Source organism: Lampris incognitus, chromosome 18, assembly GCF_029633865.1.
Source record: "Lampris incognitus isolate fLamInc1 chromosome 18, fLamInc1.hap2, whole genome shotgun sequence".
NCBI lineage: Eukaryota > Metazoa > Chordata > Actinopteri > Lampriformes > Lampridae > Lampris > Lampris incognitus.
This window is the reverse complement of record NC_079228.1, coordinates 39,264,605-39,284,694: the sequence shown is the minus strand read 5'-3', so window position 1 is coordinate 39,284,694 and position 20,090 is coordinate 39,264,605. Positions and strand designations below refer to the sequence as shown.

The 20,090-nt window shown below is 45.4% G+C and overlaps 1 protein-coding gene across 1 annotated transcript in view; it reads left to right on the top strand.

Annotated features, from left to right (window-relative positions):
* Window positions 1-4,417, top strand: part of si:dkey-14o18.2 (neuronal pentraxin-2) — an 11,212-nt gene extending 6,795 nt beyond the window's left edge. The window contains exons 5-7 of the mRNA XM_056298063.1: window positions 1-138; window positions 3,820-3,999; window positions 4,208-4,417. The exon at window positions 1-138 is cut by the window's left edge and continues 113 nt beyond it. Of these exons, the coding sequence (XP_056154038.1) occupies window positions 1-138; window positions 3,820-3,999; window positions 4,208-4,417 (528 nt within the window). The remainder of the gene's footprint in view (window positions 139-3,819; window positions 4,000-4,207) is intronic.
* Window positions 4,418-20,090: the final 15,673 nt, after the last annotated feature.

The following is a 20,090-nucleotide window of genomic DNA, read 5'->3' as shown; positions in this document are numbered from 1 at the left end:
ACCGTCTGCCTGTGGCTGAGAGGAACGTCAGGCCCCGGACTCGGCACGCCGTTTTCCTACTCAATACCCGGACAGGCCAATGAACTGGTCCTCATCGAATGGGGAAGCAACCCCATGGAGCTGCTTATCAATGACAAGGTAGGACATGCTAAGATGTTGGGATGGTGAATAAGATGAGTTTCTCCACCCAGGAATTTGTTTAACGCTGCTCTGGGCAGTTTAGGGTTTCATGTGGAATCAAACACAGATTAGTCGATCTGGCACAAGTTTAGAAACCTATTTCATTGGTTTTCAACGTGTAGGTTTGTGCCACAGACTTTCGTATATGTCTTTATTTTATTTGGGTCAAAGTTAGGTCATTTGGGAAAGTCCTTAAAGGAAATGAATGCCAGGCATATGACCCATAAGTTTCTGAATATGCTTACTGGTTTTGTTGATGGTAGCTATGCTTGTTGATACCACCTGCCACCTGATTACTTAAATTACTTTTACTTTTGTTTTTGTCAATTAGTGTTAAAATGAAAAATAACCACTTTGGAAAAAGATCAAGTTCAAATGTCAAGTATCCGTTATTCAATATCTGTAAACTAACAATAATTAACTCTTGAAAAGCGCTATAATTTTTCCATCCAAACTGCTAATTTACTACCTATTCCTCAAAAAGAAATACAAGTTGCTTCAAATGTTGCACAATCAGTCATTCTGTTAGGATTGCTCTTGTTTTCAAATGGTGAATATCTGTTTGAAAGAAACTCTTAATTTCAAGGAGCCAGTACCCTACACACAGCTTTGATGATCTAATTAACTAATTAATCTCTTAACAGTGATCTCTCATTCTGTTAGAAAGACTTGAACCATTATCCTGAATGGTAGAGTGACACGTTGCTTTTCCTACCTTGAAACCTTGAACATGACAGAGCGTACAATGTACAGTACTGTATATACAAAGGGTTGGCTATACTGACAATGTTAAACGGTCATTTGAATGACAACCCGCAAAAAGAAACTGTTTTTATGTCTGGTTGTTTTGGGGTACAGTGCTCTGTGGTGCCTACCAGAGGGGGGGAGCTACAATAGGTTGTGACCAGGATGTGATGGGTCTGCAGTGATGTTGCCTGCCTGTTTCCTGACTCTGGAGGTGTATATGTCCTGAATGGAGGGCAGGTTGGCACCAGTGATTTTCTCTGCAGACTTAACTGTCCGTTGTAGTCTGACCCTGTCCTGTTTGGTGGCCGGTCCAAACCAGACGGTGATGGATGTGCAGAGGACAGACTGGATTATTGCAGTGTAGAAATGAATCAACAGTTCCTGAGGCAGATTGAATTTCTTGAACTGGCGGAAAAAGTACATCCTCTGCTGGGCCTTTTTGATGATTGTGTCTATGTCGGATGCCCACCTTAGGTCCTGGGAGATTGTGGAAGACAGAAATCTGTAGGTGTTCACTGTAGACATCATGCTGTTAAGTGTGGTGAGGTGAGGGGCGGGCAGCGTTTGGGGGGCTCCTGAAGTCCACTGTCATCTCCACTGTTTTGAGTGTGTTCAGCTCCAGGTTGTCATGGCCGCACCAGAGGGCCAGCTGATCAACCTCCCATCTATATGCAGACTCGTCACAATCCTGGATAAGGCCAATGATTGTTGTGTCGTCTGCAAACTTAAGGAGTTTGACAGACGGGTCACCTGAGGAGGAGTCATTTGTGTAGAGGGAAAAGATTAGATGGGAGAGTACACATCCCTGGGGGGCACCAATGCTGATTGTGCGGCTGCTGGATGTGATTTTCCCCAGCCTCACCAGCTGCCTCCTGTCTCTAAGGAAGTTTTTAATCCACTGGCAGATGGGGGCTAGTACAGTGAGTTTGGAGTGGAGGATATCACACAGCTGAAGTCCAGAAACAGGACCCTTGCGTATGTCCCTGGAGATTCGAGGTGTTGGAAGATGTAGTGCCATCCCATGTTGACTGCATCCTCCACTGACCTGCTTGTTCGGTAGGCAAACTCCAGGGGGTCGAGCAAGGGGCCTGTGATTTCCTTCAGGTGGGCCAACACCAGTCTCTCGAAGGATTTCATGACCACAGACATTGGGGCAATGGGCCTGTAGTCATTTAATCCTGTGATACGGGGTTTCTTGGGGACTGGGATGGTAGTGGAGCTCTTGAAGCAGGAGGGGACTTCACACAACTCCAGTCTGTTGAAGATCAGTGTGAAAATGGGGGCCAGCTGGTCAGCACAGACTTTCAGAAAGGAGGGTGACACGCCATCTGGGCCCGGTGCCTTCCTGGCCTTCTGTCTCTGGAAGAGCTGGCACATGTCCTCAATACAGATCCTGAGTGTGGGTGGGGGTTCAGTGGGGAGGGGGGAGTGGCTGGCAGGGAGTGCAGTTAGTTGTGTGTTGTGGCCGGAGAGGCGGAGGGGTGTGGAAGTTTGCTTTTCAAACCTGCAGTAAAACCCATTTAGGTCGTCAGCCAGTTATGGTTCCCTGCAGTGTGGGGAGATGGACTCCTGTAGTTGATAATGTCTTTCAAACCGCTCCAGACTGATGATGGTTCGTTGGCAGAAAACCTGTTTTTCAACTTTTCAGAGCAGCACCTTTTTTCCCCACTCTGATGAGTGGATGAAACATTTCTCTCAGTAAACGTCGTGTCCAGATGAACCGATTCAACTTTCTGCGATTTCCTTACCTGGATTATTAATTACGCATAATGAAATTTCTCCCCCTAAATGTCAACATCAAATTAATCATATTTAATGGTTTAATTAATTTATCTGTTTCAGAAAACCATTCTGCTTCTGGTAATGAATTACTTAATCTAATTCTATCAATTGAAATCAGCCTGTCAGGCATCATTTTGTCACTCGGTCTGATTTTGAACAGTTGCCTAGCAACATCATGCTAGTTAGTGAGCTAGCTAGCTATCAAGAAAGAGTCTTGTGAAGTCGACCTCCTGAGAATTGTCTGTGTTCAGAGAGGGGGCACTAACATTTATAACAAATCAAATTACACGTCTGAAGCTGAAAAAATGATGCTCCTAACATTACTATAGCACTATAAAGCTTCTCCAACTGAATTAAAGTCGTTGGAATGGATCTTTAAGTTAAATTCATGCTTGGTCTCTCGCATATTCATCAGCTGTAACTCAACAGTGTCAAGTGTGATGTCTAATTTCTGCTTTAGAGAAGGGTTCTGTCCATTCCAAGGTAAAAAGATCATGTAAAAGGGCAGCATTTTTACAATCTGTATTAGCTATCTGATCAGAATGTGTAACAATCATTGACGCAATCTGCAAAACTCTGGATGAACACAACATTAAGGAACAATTGTGAGTGGTTATGAATGTGAAATTTCTGTTGATTGATGGCTATCAGCGGCACGGTGGCGCAGTGGTTAGCGTGGTCGCCTCACAGCAAGAAGGTCCTGGGTTCGAGCCCCGGGGGAGTCCAACCTTGGGGGTCGTCCCGGGTCGTCCTCTGTGTGGAGTTTGCATGTTCTCCCCGTGTCTGCGTGGGTTTTCTCCGGGGGCTCCGGTTTCCTTCCACAGTCCAAACACATGTAGGTCAGGTGAACCGACCGTACTAAATTGCCCCTAGGTGTGAATGTGTGTGTGTGATGGCCTGGTGGCCTGTCCAGGGTGTGTCCCCACCTGCCGTCCAATGACTGGTGCGATAGGCTCCAGCATCCCCGTGACCCTGAGAGCAGGATAAGCAGTTTGGATAATGGATGAATGGATGATGGCTATCAAAAGTGACAACAAAGTATACTGTGTAATAAGCCAGAATCAGATGTAGTCTTGAAATATCAGCAGGACTGTCATTTTGTCTTTCTAGGCGGTGACGTTGCCCATGACTATGACCGATGGGAAGTGGCACCACGTGTGTGTGACATGGTCGACAAGGGATGGCCAGTGGGAGGCCTACCAGGATGGGGTGAAGAAGGGCTCAGGAGTGAATCTGTCTGCCTGGCACCCCATCAAACCAGGAGGGATCTTTATCATGGGACAGGAGCAGGTTAGAGCTGTGCTTTGTATGAAGCTGTCCATATGCGTATATCAAGATATATAAGTACTTCTATGTATTACTTACCCGCTCTTTTACTCATTTTATGTGTTATCCTTCTTTTGAGATTCAATAAAGGCTTCGAATCACTATCTTGAGATTTCAAAACTATCTATCGAACTATCTATGTAAAACAACAATCTCACTCGGCTCTACACAGGACACTCTGGGAGGCCGCTTCGACGCCACCCAGTCCTTCGTGGGAGAAATGTCTGATCTCCAGTTCTGGTCCCGGGTGCTGACCCCCAGTGAGATTTACAGCCAGGCCAGCTGTGGAGGCCACCTCACCGGGGACGTCATATCCTGGTCTGAGGCCACTGTGGAGCTCCATGGTGGTATCACCAAGTACCCCTTTGACCCCTGCCACTGAGGACCACAACTAGATTTCCACACCCAGCTTTGTGGACTACAGTTCCTGTCTATTGTAACTGCAGTAGATAACAACCCTTGCCAAAGTGGCTGAAGAGGGGGAATATGGTGATTTAATCACGGATTAAAGATAAGGGGTTGGATTGTTTTGAAGAAAAAGGTGTTCTCTAGGTTCCTGCCAAAACCAGCTTGCAGGAGGTGAAGATAGTACTGAGTGGTATCAGCTGGTCTGTGTTGAAATCATCCTGATGTAGCTGCACTTTAAAGGTTTTTATCATCCTTTTTTGTATACATGTAAATCTAAGACTATATCAGAAATATCCTATTTTTATGTAAATTATGCAAGTTGTAGGTGTAAACTACCCTACCACGCTCTTTCCCGATTCACTCATTTACCCTTCCTTTGTTTTAAAAACATGTTTTGGGAGGACTGTTCCAGCATTTGGTCCACTTTACAGCTGACATTTAAAGCACTTTAGACCACATGTGATTGTGACTGAATGGAAACACACTCAGCATTGATATGTGTCTCTCGTATACAAACAGAAATGGGATTTCTCTCTCTTTCATTAAGGTCTTTCTGTCACAGAATGCCACACATGCCATCTAGTCTAGTATCCTATGTCCTTTGACAGTAAGCACCTTGCCTCGCTTGTTCCCCTGCTGAAAGTTCCCTGGCGGTCAGTTTTGGATAAACAAGTTTCTAGCTTAGCTAGCTGCCATCTGACCGAGTCAACGTTTGCTGTTTGGTTGGATCCATGCAGGACCATTTCTGTCAGTTCAAATATCTGCAGTTTTGTGGATTTCAGACACAAACTAAGACTTTGTTCTTAATGTCGCCTGATGTGTTCCTGGAACTGGTTTTGTTCTTGGATGCATCCATACCTGGATTTCGTGCAGATGTGTTCTTTCTAATTACAGTCAGACTACTTAAGATGCATTTTAATGCCAGATGTAAAGTTGGCTTATGTTTACTGTGTTCCTAAGGATACATCCCACCCCTACTTTGAACATTTTATACTGACAGTAAAAAAGGGTTTTCTGATGTTGCCATGGTGAAGGATGGAATTTGTCACACCTCCCAGTGGCATCAAGATGGGATCGTCTCAGCAGTGTTGGACTACACTATGGATACCTGCGAAAATGTCCCGTTGTGGATTATAACCTGATGGATTATATCCTGATGGATTATAACCTGATGGATTATAGCCTGGTGGATTATAATCTGATGGATTATATCCTGATGGATTATAGCTTGATGGATTATATCCTGATGGATTATAGCCTGATGGATTATAACCTGATGGATTATAACCTCATGGATTATAACCTGATGGATTATAACTTGATGGATTATAACCTGATGGATTATATTCTGATGGATTATAGCCTGATGGATTATAACCTGATGGATTATATTCTGATGGATTATAGCCTGATGGATTATATCCTGATGGATTATAATCTGATGGATTATAACCTGATGGATTATATTCTGATGGATTATAGCCTGATGGATTATAATCTGATGGATTATAACCTCACGGATTATAACCTCATGGATTATAACCTGATGGATTATATCCTGATGGATTATATTCTGATGGATTATAGCCTGATGGATTATAACCTGATGGATTATATTCTGATGGATTATAGCCTGATGGATTATAACCTGATGGATTATAGCCTGATGGATTATAGCATGATGGATTATAGCCTGATGGGTTATATCCTGATGGATTATAGTCTGATGGATTATAGTTTGATGGATTATAGCCTGATGGATTATAGTCTGATGGATTATAGCATGATGGATTATAGCATGATGGATTATAGCCTGGTGGATTGTAGCCTGGTGGATATATAACCTTATGGTTTATAACCTGGTGGATGTATAACCTGTGTCATAACCTGATTGTAATGCCAAGACAAGCACCACTTCGAAACCTTGTTCCCATTTTCCTCCTAAACTAGAGGGCCAAATGTGTGCGACTTTTTAACATATTTTGTCATAATATTGTCTTTGTTACACTGACTATTTAGTTTTTCAACTGAATGTTGGCCATGGCGGCAGATCAATGTAAATTATATATTCAAAACATTGAGAATATAACCACAACATAAAAGTACACATCAGTACCACAAAAGACTTGCTTATTCTCGCCTTGGTGTCCGTCGTAAACTTCACATACCGAGATGTTTAGTAGGTCGTTTTCTGTTTTGTTTGGTTATTCCTTGTGTTTCGGGCTGTAAATATGTTGTCATGAGTTAATTGTCAGTTGCTGCGTGTTTAATCAACAGTTCCTTCCTTGTGTGTAAGCCAAAACTATACACTATAAGACTGTAAAAGTGTAAAACTTGAAAGAGGAAAAAATACACTGTAAAAGTTGTTAAATATTTGTAAATAAGTCAAGATTTTGAATAAAACTATTGCATATTTTATGAAGCGACACTGGACTGCGAACTAATGCCCTGTAACTACAAGTAACGTGAGAGTATTCTCTGGTGAACTAGTACTGCTCTTCTCCAAGTGAGTAGTATTAATACAACAGGTACAAGGACGTTTACTATATGGAGCATTAGAGTTTCCATACCATGATTATTAATACATGTGTATTACTTTCTTTTCTTTAAATTTTGAATAAAATGCACAAAGGATCCCCCCTTTTTCTCCCCAGTTGTACCCATCCTATTACCCCACTCTTCTGAGCCGCCCCGGTCTCTGCTCCACCCCCTCTGCTGATCCGGGGAGGGCTGCAGGCTACCACATGTCTCCTCCCATACATGTGGAGTCGCCAGCCGCTTCTTTTCACCTGACAGTGAGGAGTTTCACCGGGGAGACGTAGCACGTGGGATGATCACCCTATTCCCCCCGAACAGGCGCCCCGACTGACCAGAGGAGGCGCTAGTGCAGCGACCAGGACACATACCCACATCTAGCTTCCCACCCACAGACATGGCCAATTGTGTCTGTATGGGGACTCGAACCGGCGATGCCCGTGTTGGTACGCAACGGAATACCGCTACACACAAAAGCACAAAAGAGTAAACTCTTCTGCTGGTTACCACAGACGTTAGCATAGCAGCCCATAAAACATGGCTAGCTCTGCCATTAGGGGATTACATCACTACTGGAGCTCATCTCTGACCAATCAGATCACTCACTCACTCTCTCACACACACACATGAAGACAAGAACATAACAGCACAGACAGAGCAGTTTAAAATACACTGATCAGCCAAAATATTTAAACCACTGACAGGGGAAAGTGAATAGCAGTAATAATCTCGTCACAGTGGCACCTGTCAAGGGGTGGGATGTATTAGTCAGGACGGTCAGTTCTTGATGTGTTGGAAGCAGGGTAAGCGTAAGGATCTGAGTGACTTTGACGAGGGCCAAATGGTGATGGCTAGACGACTGGGTCAGAGCATCTCCAAAACGACAGGTCTTGAGGGGTGTTCCTGGTATGCAGTGGTCAGTACCTACCAAAAGTGGTCCAAGGAAGGACAACTAGAGAGCCGGCAACAAGGTCATGGGCACCCGAGTCTCATTGATGCTGACGGGGGGCGAAGGCTAGCCTGTCTGGTCCGATCCCACAGAAGAGCTACTGTAGCTCAAACTGCTGAAAAAGTTCATGCTGGCCATGATAGACAGGTGTCAGAACACACAGCGCCTCACAGCTTGCTGCATACCCCGGGGCTGTGTAGCTGCAGACCGTCCAGAGTTCTCATGATGACCCCTGCAATGGAAGAAGGTGGCCTGGTCTGATGAATCATGTTTTCTTTTACATCATGTGGATGGCCGGGTGCAGGTGTGCGTCGTTTACCTGGGGAAGAGATGGCACCAGGATGCACCATGGCAGGGGTGGGCAATCTTATCCAGAAAGTGGGTGAAGGTTTTTGTTCCCCAAGCAGTTACACACCTGTGTCTCCTAATCAAGGTCCTCAGCAGAAACTCTACTGGTTGATTAGTGGGATCAGGTGTGTAGCTGCTTGGTTGGAACAAAGACCAAAAGCCCTTTCTGGAGAAGATTGCCCACCCCTGCACTATGGGGAGAAGGGAAGCCGGCAGAGGCAGTGTGATGTTCTGGGCAATGTTCTGCTGGGAGACCTTGGGTCCTGGCATTCATGTGGATGTTACTGTGACATGTACCACCTACCTAAACATCGTTGTAGACCAGGTCCACCCCTTCATGGTAACGGTATTCCCTGATGGCCGTGGCCTCCTTCAGCAGGATAATGCTCCCTGCCACACTGCACAACTTGTTCAGGAACGGGTTGAGGAACATGACAAGGAGTTCAAGGTGTTGCCTCGGCCTCCAAATTCCCAAGATCTCAATCCGATCCAGCATCTGTGGGATGTGCTGGAAAAACAAGTCCGGTCCATGGAGGCCCCACCTCGCAACTTACAGGACCTAAAGGATCTGCTGCTTAAGGTCTTGGTGCCAGATACCAGAGGACACCTTCAGAGATCTTGTGGAGTCCATGCCTCGACGGGTCAGAGCTGTTTTACTGACACGAGGGGGACCTACACAATATGAGGCAGGTGGTTGTAATGTTTTGGCTGAATGGTGTCTCTATAAGCCGAGCTGTGTTTGAGCCGTCATCAGACGTGTCTCTGGATTATAGGGCCTGTGATTGACAAGCTGGAAATGGCCGCCCAGGAGTCAGGGGTTAAAGCACAGATAAGCACATGAAAACACCCCCCTCTCTGAAGTAAGTTGCCGAGGGGCTTATGAACACGGGACAGGTAGTGGTGGTGGTGGTGGTGGTGGGGGGGGTGAGGGGAGGGGGGGATATTGTCTTCGGCGGTTTATTTTAGCACCATATAGTCTTAAAGTGTCAAGAAGTCCAAGCCACCACAAGGCCCTGGCACGTGGCGATGCGTCCATAACCTCGGTGGTGTCGTCGAGGGTGAACGAACGTATCCACCCGTTGCCTTTTAAAGACGAAGATACTGCAGGAAACGTCACTTCCTGCACGGCCAACATGACAAGTGACCAGCGGCGATAAGGTCAAAGGTCCATTACGTTTTACAATCCTCCTTTAGTAGACGCTTACAAAATGAGTCAGCAGGTGTCATGGGGGGGTAACAGGTGGAACAAAGGGGTAAATGGCAGGAAGCATGAGGGTGTCAGGCTCCCACAAGGTCACATGACAGCCAACAAACTAAACAGCAGAGCTCAAATAAGCAGAAACATGACTGAAAACTCAACAACCGCTTTGTGGCCAGTGGGAAACCGAGGAAAACTGGACAGGAACCCGGACTGGGACTGGTGTCAGAGCAGGACAAGAGATGCAACGTAGAAACCGGGGCTGGAGTGGCCGGAACCGGGAGAGGCCATGACAACCGGTATGTTGGTGTGTCAACCTACAGACCTCGCCGAGCCCTGACCAGTAATCATATCATAGCCAAAGAGTTTGGGTCATGTTGAGGGCAATTAGTGTAAGCGCATGACGGGTAGCTCACCAATTAGTGACGTGGGTAACGGGGGATTTAAATTCAGCTGGACGATGTCACAAATCCATATGACAGCCTGGTTGAGTGGGTTTCAGCTCAAGATGGGGCTGGGAAATGAAGGGTTTAGAGCCACTGCTGAACTGAATAAGCTCATTTGTAGCTCTGCTGGGAGTGGGAGTGGGAGTGGGATGACCCCCCAAGGTCGGACATCTCCGGTGTTCGAACCCGGGACCTTCTCGCTGCGAGGACACCGCTGCGCCACCGTGCCGCCTACCGTGCATGTGAGGGAGTAAAACCTCAGCATGTTTACACCGAATGAGGAGTTAATTAAAAGATACGAGAATTTGTCCATTACAGATTGGAAACTTCAGAATTAAGTGATTTTTAAATGGACACCTTAAGATTTTGTTTTTCACCTTACCTTAGTGTGTACAAAGGACAGTTTATTGTTGTTTTTTTTTAAAGCAAATGGTACAACTGTCCGGAAATATATGTTTTCCACCATGACGGGATGAGACTGGGTATTGAACTGAGTTTTACGGTGCAAAATAACGAACACGTTTTACTGAACTAATATCAGGGAAGCACACAAGCCACAACTAGAGGGCCGGGAAATTTGTTGGGAAGAGGATGTTGGGGGGGGGGGTCGACAGAGGTCTGGGGGAAGATTGTTGCACCGTGGCATAAAGGCTCACGTGAAGCACAGTCACAACTCGTTCATTATAAGGTGATCGATAGAAGCTACTGGACCCCATGTAGACTGGCCAAACTGAAGCTAAGGGACAGTGGTGCTTGCTGGAGATGTGGGAAGGAGTCTGGGACTCTAGTACATCTACTGTATTATTGGGAGAAGACAGTATGTATGTGGGACAACATTGTTGTTTGTCTGAATGGGATGTTGAAGTTGTCACTGATTAAAACCCCCGGCACTGTGTCTTTTGGGACTGTTACCAGAAAAGGTCAGAATGTCTGATCGGGTGGAGCTATGGGTACAGCTGGCTTTGATACCTGGCTGTAGAATCAACCTGAGACCCTGGAAATCCTCAGCTCCTTCAACCTACAATGAATGGATGGAAACAATGTATCAGATGGCAACATATGAAGGAGTCGCCTATAGAGTGGCGGGTGGAGAGGACATGTTTAAGGAGGTCTGGGGGCTTATTCTTCACAGAATGTGGACATGGAAATAGATGATTACTCTGCATGAATATTCATACGGACTCTATGGCTACGTGTCTTGTCTGATTGTTTTGTTTTTCATTTGTGTATGTTTACTTTGTTTGTTTTTTGTGTTTGGGTGTATGTTGTTGAAAAACAGCAAAAGAGGACAGTTGAGTTTGTTGGATACTTGTGTTATGACGCATTGTGTTTGTGGATGCCATTGTTGATCCGTCCAGAAAAATATTGTAATCGGTTATTTTCTTGCCTGGTGCGGGATACGATACGAAGTGTACTGCACCGTAAGGCGACATCACTAACCGCTCGGCTAAAGGGTCAGACCCGTTAGCTAGCTAGGGGCTAACGTGTCTTATTAGTAGTTTACAGCAGTTTTGGTTCGGTAGAGCAGTGGTTCTCAACCTTTTTGGGGTCCTGGACCCCCTGCGTATTTTTGATCTACCCTGAGGACCCCTCCACCTGATCTTGGGGGAGGGGGGCTGCAATTTGATAGAAACAGTAGAAACTGCATTTTAAATTGCATTATAGCATTTATTCACTCTTTGGGGCAAAAATAAGAGCTTTCAGTTGTAACTTAGATATAGTTAACAAAACAGAATTCTTATGCAGTAACTTTCAGATATATGTAACAAAACAGAATATGTATTCAGTAACTTCCAGATATATGTAACAAAACAGAATATGTATTCAGTAACTTTCAGATATATGTAACAACACAGAATATGTATTCAGTAACTTTCAGATATATGTAACAAAACACAATATGTATTCAGTAACTTTCAGATATATGTAACAACACAGAATATGTATTCAGTAACTTTCAGATATATGTAACAAAACAGAATATGTATTCAGTAACTTTCAGATATATGTAACAAAACAGAATATGTATTCAGTAACTTTCATATATATGTAACAAAACAGAATATGTATTCAGTAACTTTCAGATATATGTAACAAAACAGAATATGTATTCAGTAACTTTCAGATATATGTAAAAATTCAGAATATGTATTCAGTAACTTTCAGATATATGTAACAACAGAATTCTTATGCAGTAACTTTTAACAATGCAAACGGGAGCGAGATCTCTTATTAAAATACAATAAATGACACTTGTGAAACAGATGTAATTAGAGAAAAAAGTCCTGTTACCCTTTATAGTTTAGGTAGATAAAGGTCTCAGTCACATTTGAGTGAAATAATCCTATTTCTGTAAATGTCATAGGATCTTTTTTTTAAAGATATTTTATTTTCACGGACCCCTTGCAATTACACCACGGACCACTAGGGGTCCGCGGACCCCCGGTTGAGAACCACTGCGGTAGAGGACTTGGGTTTGAGGGAGCTCAGCTGAATAAACTTAAATAAACACGGCGTCGTTACAAGCAGACCACGTGATCTGGCATATCAGCGACCCACATCACCCGCTGCCGAATGAACCGCTGCCGAGTCGTGGCTCCGAGAAGTCACATGGTCGCCAACGCCTCGCGACGGTCACGTGACCGAGTCCGTATCCTTCTTGACCTCTGACCTTTCCAGACAGGCGGCGAAGCCAGTACCGGAAGTGGGCGTGTTCTTCTCCCTGCTCTGCTTCCTGTTGCCCGTAGCCGCTCCGCCCCGGGGTTTGAGTACCGTGAGTATTTGTACCGTGAGTATTTGTAACGTGAGTATTTGTACCGTGAGTATTTGTACCGTGAGTATTTGTAACGTGAGTATTTGTACCGTGAGTATTTGTACCGTGAGTATGAGTCCATGCTGGCTGGGACTTGTCATCGGGCAGACAAACAGCGACGTGAGCTAAACTAACGACACTTTCAGAAGAAACGGTAATAAGACTTTACACTTTTTACATGACTTGGGCCGGTTCGCGGTAACATTTATTTCCGCTTCCGGTGTGGGAAGATGGCGGCGCGAACTCACGTTTGCAGCGGCCTCACTCACTACAGTCCGTGTAGTGTCTTTGTCCACGTCTGCGCCTGTTGTCTTCGTGTGATGGCTGGGGGAGCCTGGTCTGCCGCGTCCTGTGGGCCCAGGGACCACAGCACTGACCGGAGCTGGACCACCGAGGGCGGTCTGACGGGACGCGGAAGCGGGGCAGGCTAAGCTAACTGCTAGCCCATGCAGACACTGATTTATTATTTATTTGTTTATTTTAGTTAGTCTGGATATATTGTTAGTTTAGATATGTGTTAGTTTACTTATATGTGTAGTTTGGTGGATATATGTGTTAGTTTGGTGGATATATTGTGTTAGTTTGGTGGGTATATGTGTTAGTTTGGTGGATATATGTGTTAGTTTGGTGAATATATGTGTTAGTTTGGTGGATATATGTGTTAGTTTGGTGGATATATTGTGTTAGTTTGGTGGATATATGTGTTAGTTGGGTGGATATATTGTGTTAGTTTGGTGGATATATGTGTTAGTTTGGTGGATATATGTGTTAGTTTGGTGGATATATTGTGTTAGTTTGGATATTTGTGTTAGTTTGGTGGATATATGTGTTAGTTTGGTGGATATATGTGTTAGTTTGGTGGATATATTGTGTTAGTTTGGTGGATCTTTGTGTTAGTTTACTTATATGTGTAGTTTGGTGGATATATTGTGTTAGTTTGGTGGATATATTGTGTTAGTTTGGTGGATATATGTGTTAGTTTGGTGGATATATGTGTTAGTTTGGTGGATATATTGTGTTAGTTTGGATATATGTGTTAGTTTGGTGGATATATTGTGTTAGTTTGGTGGATCTTTGTGTTAGTTTACTTATATGTGTAGTTTGGTGGATATATTGTGTTAGTTTGGTGGATATATGCGTTAGTTTGGTGGATATATGCGTTAGTTTGGTGGATATATGTGTTAGTTTACTTATATGTGTAGTTTGGATTTGTACGTTAGTTTAGATATATGTGTTAGTTTACTTATATGTGTAGTTTGGATTTGTACGTTAGTTTAGATATATGTGTTACTTTGGTGGATGTTTGTGTTAGTTTGGATATGTGTTAGTTTGGTGGATATGTGTTAGTTTGGTGGATATATTGTGTTAGCTTGGTGGATATATTGTGTTAGTTTGGTGGATATATTGTGTTAGTTTGGTGGATATATTGTGTTAGTTTGGTGGATATATGTGTTAGTTTGGTGGATATATGTGTTAGTTTGGTGGATATATTGTGTTAGTTTGGTGGATATATGTGTTAGTTTGGTGGATATATTGTGTTAGTTTGGTGGATATATGTGTTAGTTTGGTGGATATATGTGTTAGTTTGGTGGATATATGTGTTAGTTTGGGGGATATATTGTGTTAGTTTGGTGGATATATTGTGTTAGTTTGGTGGATATATGTGTTAGTTTGGTGGATATATGTGTTAGTTTGGTGGATATATTGTGTTAGTTTGGTGGATATATGTGTTAGTTTACTTATATGTGTAGTTTGGTGGATATATTGTGTTAGTTTGGTGGATATATGTGTTAGTTTGGTGGATATATGTGTTAGTTTGGGGGATATATTGTGTTAGTTTGGTGGATATATTGTGTTAGTTTGGTGGATATATGTGTTAGTTTGGTGGATATATGTGTTAGTTTGGTGGATATATTGTGTTAGTTTGGTGGATATATGTGTTAGTTTACTTATATGTGTAGTTTGGTGGATATATTGTGTTAGTTTGGTGGATATATTGTGTTAGTTTGGTGGATATATGTGTTAGTTTAGATATATGTGTTAGTTTGGTGGATCTTTGTGTTAGTTTAGATATATGTGTTAGTTTGGTGGATCTTTGTGTTAGTTTACTTATATGTGTAGTTTGGTGGATATATTGTGTTAGTTTGGTGGATCTTTGTGTTAGTTTGGATATATGTGTTAGTTTGGTGGATATGTGTTAGTTTACTTATATGTGTAGTTTGGATTTGTACGTTAGTTTAGATATATGTGTTAGTTTGGTGGATCTTTGTGTTAGTTTGGATATGTGTTAGTTTGGTGGATATGTGTTAGTTTGGTGGATATATTGTGTTAGTTTGGTGGATATATTGTGTTAGTTTGGTTGATATATTGTGTTAGTTTGGTGGATATATTGTGATAGTTTGGTGGATATATTGTGTTAGTTTGGTGGATATATTGTGTTAGTTTGGTGGATATATGTGTTAGTTTGGTGGATATATTGTGTTAGTTTGGTGGATATATGTGTTAGTTTAGATATGTGTTAGTTTACTTATATGTGTAGTTTAGATATATGTGTTAGTTTGTGTATATGTGTTAGTTTGGATTTGTGTGTTAGTTTGGATATGTGTGTTCTTGTAGTTTTTGGTCTTTGTGTTGCACTGTTGTGCGAAACCATGTTTGTTTAATTTCCAACAAGTCCTCCAACCCATACGACCACATGGGTCGTTTGTCCTCTAACACGACCCTCAGGAGCGTTTCCTAAATTAGCGCCCCCTACCGGCGGCAGGAGGTATGCCACAGACACTTCTCGCCTCTGTGCATTGTGGGTTTTTAAAACAACGTGAGAACAATAGAACATGTAGTCAGCGCGTTGTTGTGTTGTGTCTCCGTCTAGTATAGTAACCGAGGTCGCTGTTGGCAGCATGTTTACCTATGAATGACGTCATCAGCGCTAACTTAACGTTAGCCACCAGTTAGCAAGTCAGCTAGCGTGGACATCATAACCGCTAGGTGACGTTACACTTTGCTTTTATTAATATTCCTTCTCACGGCAGCTTATGGGAGGAGAAGCTTGTTGTTACGGGGGAAGTAACGAGTTATAAGTACGGAGGAGCACCAGGAAGTAGCGTATTACATAACTATAGCTCCTAATAAGCTCCTTGTACAGACCACCTGTGGGTGGTGTTCTGATGGAGGACGGTCTCTTAATTTCCTGTGCGCAAGTGCATGAAATGAAAGGACGAAGCGTTTCTGATTCTGATCACACTGATGTTTTACACCACATCTGGATCAGATTAATCTGTATTACAGGTCACGGAGGTGTATTACATATTGTCTTACATATCATGTAGGTGCAGCCTCCACCCATCAGATATGAAGATGTTCCTCTGCCCCGCCCTGTCCTCCATCATCAGTACCAGGAATGAAGCGGTTAGAAGACAGAAGCGCTGCAGCAACATTGTCCTGTTTTCTAGTCCAGTGAGTGACGGTAAATGTGGTTTTCTACTTATGAAGCGACTGGCAGTGGAAACCCTGTGGTTCCTCCACCTGCTGCTGTGTTGTGCTCGTTCATTACAAACACAACGTGTTGTTATTTTTACCCCGCTGTTGGAGTCCGCGGTCGCTGGTTCCAGACAACGGCAGCAGTTGATTACCGGCAGCAGCCGAAAATCTGTGAAATCCTCCTGCTTTTACCACGACAACACATCTCACAGCTGCTGGTCTGGTGTCCATGGAAACGATTGCTGAGACAGTGTGTGCGGTGTTTGTTTTTATGTGTGTGTGTGTGTGTGTGTGTGTGTGTGTGTGTGTGCGTCACAGTGGTGCAGATCACCTTAACCTTCCATTCCCAGACAACCTTGCAGGAGGCCAAACTGAAAGACGTGTCGCGTGGGCTGGACCTCCTCAACCACTCCTACCAGCACCTCTTCTCCCAATACTCCACCAGTACTGCCCAGTGACCAGCCAACACTACCACCGGTGGTGAGCCCCGGGTGTCTATGGGGGAGATGTGCCATCTCTTTATACAGGACAGGGCTGACTGGATCACCAGCCAGTACCGCTGTATGACACTAGGGGGCACTCTGGTCATGGTCGGCACAACGGAGGAACAGGTGAACACAAACACAAGCTCGTGCTCTCTCTCTCTCTCTTTTTCTCTCTCACGCCCTGTCTATCCATTTCAACTGCTGTATTCATTTCTCTTCTCTCAGGCCGGTGGTTCTCAATCAGGTCCTCGGGTACCAGCAGTACTGAGGGTTTTCTAATCCTGCAAGTGGTTTGTTACATTCACCTGTTGTTCCGGGTTTAAGCACCTCTGATGGGGGCTGAGTAACTGGAACAACAGCTGACTAATGAAGTACTAGAATAGAAAACTGGGGGCACCTGAGGACCTGATTGAGAACCGCTGATCGATGGGGTGCTATAACGTCCGCACCGGTGTTTTCATGGGCACAAAGCAGTGTCTTTGTCATCCCTTAATAGTTATAACAGGGTGTCTGTGTATTAGGCCTGAGAATAACAGACGGAGCACTTGTGGGTGTGTGATGGGTGATGATGAGACCCCCTCCGCTCTGAGAACCATCACATGATGAGACCCCTCCGCTCTGAGAACCATCACATGATGAGACCCCCTCCGCTCTGAGAACCATCACATGATGAGACCCCTCCACTCTGAGAACCATCACATGATGAGACCCCTCCGCTCTGAGAACCATTACATGATGAGACCCCCTCCGCTCTGAGAACCATCACACGATGAGACCCCTCCGCTCTGAGAACCATCACATGATGAGACCCCCTCCGCTCTGAGAACCATCACATGATGAGACCCCCTCCACTCTGAGAACCATCACATGATGAGACCCCTCCGCTCTGAGAACCATCACATGATGAGACCCCCTCCACTCTGAGAACCATCACATGATGAGACCCCCTCTGCTCTGAGAACCATCACACGATGAGACCCCCTCCGCTCTGAGAACCATCACATGATGAGACCCCCTCCGCTCTGAGAACCATCACACGATGAGACCCCTCCGCTCTGAGAACCATCACACGATGAGACCCCCTCTGCTCTGAGAACCATCACATGATGAGACCCCTCCACTCCGAACCATCACACGATGAGACCCCTCCGCTCTGAGAACCATCACATGATGAGACCCCTCCGCTCTGAGAACCATCACACGATGAGACCCCCTCTGCTCTGAGAACCATCACACGATGAGACCCCTCCGCTCTGAGAACCATCACACGATGAGACCCCCTCTGCTCTGAGAACCATCACACGATGAGACCCTTCCGCTCTGAGAACCATCACATGATGAGACCCCCTCTGCTCTGAGAACCATCACACGATGAGACCCTTCCGCTCTGAGAACCATCACATGATGAGACCCCTCCACTCCGAACCATCACACGATGAGACCCCTCCGCTCTGAGAACCATCACATGATGAGACCCCTCCACTCCGAACCATCACACGATGAGACCCCTCCACTCCGAACCATCACACGATGAGACCCCTCCGCTCTGAGAACCATCACATGATGAGACCCCTCCACTCTGAGAACCATCACATGATGAGACCCCTCCGCTCTGAGAACCATCACATGATGAGACCCCTCCGCTCTGAGAACCATCACATGATGAGACCCCCTCCGCTCTGAACCATCACACGATGAGACCCCTCCGCTCTGAGAACCATCACACGATGAGACCCCTGCGCTCTGAGAACCATCACATGATGAGACCCCCTCCGCTCTGAGAACCATCACACGATGAGACCCCCTCCGCTCTGAGAACCATCACACGATGAGACCCTTCCGCTCTGAGAACCATCACACGATGAGACCCTTCCGCTCTGAGAACCATCACATGATGAGACCCCTCCGCTCTGAGAACCATCACACGATGAGACCCCTCCGCTCTGAGAACCATCACACGATGAGACCCCTCCGCTCTGAGAACCATCACACGATGAGACCCCTCCGCTCTGAGAACCATCACACGATGAGACCCCTCCGCTCTGAGAACCATCACACGATGAGACCCCCTCCGCTCTGAGAACCATCACACGATGAGACCCCCTCCGCTCTGAGAACCATCACATGATGGGACCCCCTCCGCTCCGAACCATCACACGATGAGACCCCTCCACTCTGAGAACCATCACATGATGGACCCCCTCCGGTCTGAGAACCATCACATGATGAGACCCCTCCACTCTGAGAACCATCACGCGATGAGACCCCTCCGGTCTGAGAACCATCACATGATGAGACCCCTCCACTCTGAGAACCATCACACGATGAGACCCCTCCGCTCTGAGAACCATCACACGATGAGACCCCTCCGCTCTGAGAACCATCACATGATGAGACCCCTCCGCTCTGAGAACCATCACACGATGAGACCCCTCCGCTCCGAACCATCACACGATGAGACCCCTCCGATCTGAGAACCATCACATGATGAGACCCCTCCGCTCTGAGAACCATCACACGATGAGACCCCTCCACTCTGAGAACCATCACACGATGAGACCCCTCCACTCTGAGAACCATCACACGATGAGACCCCTCCGCTCTGAGAACCATCACACGATGAGACCCCTCCGCTCTGAGAACCATCACACGATGAGACCCCTCCGCTCTGAGAACCATCACACGATGAGACCCCTCCGCTCTGAGAACCATCACACGATGAGACCCCTCCGCTCTGAGAACCATCACACGATGAGACCCCTCCGCTCTGAGAACCATCACACGATGAGACCCCTCCGCTCTGAGAACCATCACACGATGAGACCCCTCCGCTCTGAGAACCATCACATCAGTTTGACTCATTTTGACACTGGACAAATGGAGAGACAACACAGTCCTCACCGCCACAGGGGAGGTAAAGACATGTCCTTATTGTCCTGAGAATTAATTTCTCCTGGAAGTGTGGAGGAGTGTGATGGTGTGTAGGTGCAGTATGTGCAGATGCAGTATGGAGTGTGTGCAGGTGCAGTATGTGCAGGTGCTGTATGGTATGTGTGTGCAGGTGCAGTATGGTGTGTGTGCAGGTGCAGTATGGTATGTGTGCAGGTGCAGTATGGTGTGTGTGCAGGTGCAGTATGGTGTGTGTGCAGGTGCAGTATGGTGTGTGTGCAGGTGCAGTATGGTATGTGTGCAGGTGCAGTATGGTATGTGTGCAGTATGGTGTGTGTGCAGGTGCAGTATGGTATGTGTGCAGTATGGTGTGTGTGCAGGTGCAGTATGGTGTGTGTGCAGGTGCAGTATGGTATGTGTGCAGGTGCAGTATGGTATGTGTGCAGGTGCAGTATGGTATGTGTGCAGTATGGTGTGTGTGCAGGTGCAGTATGGTGTGTGTGCA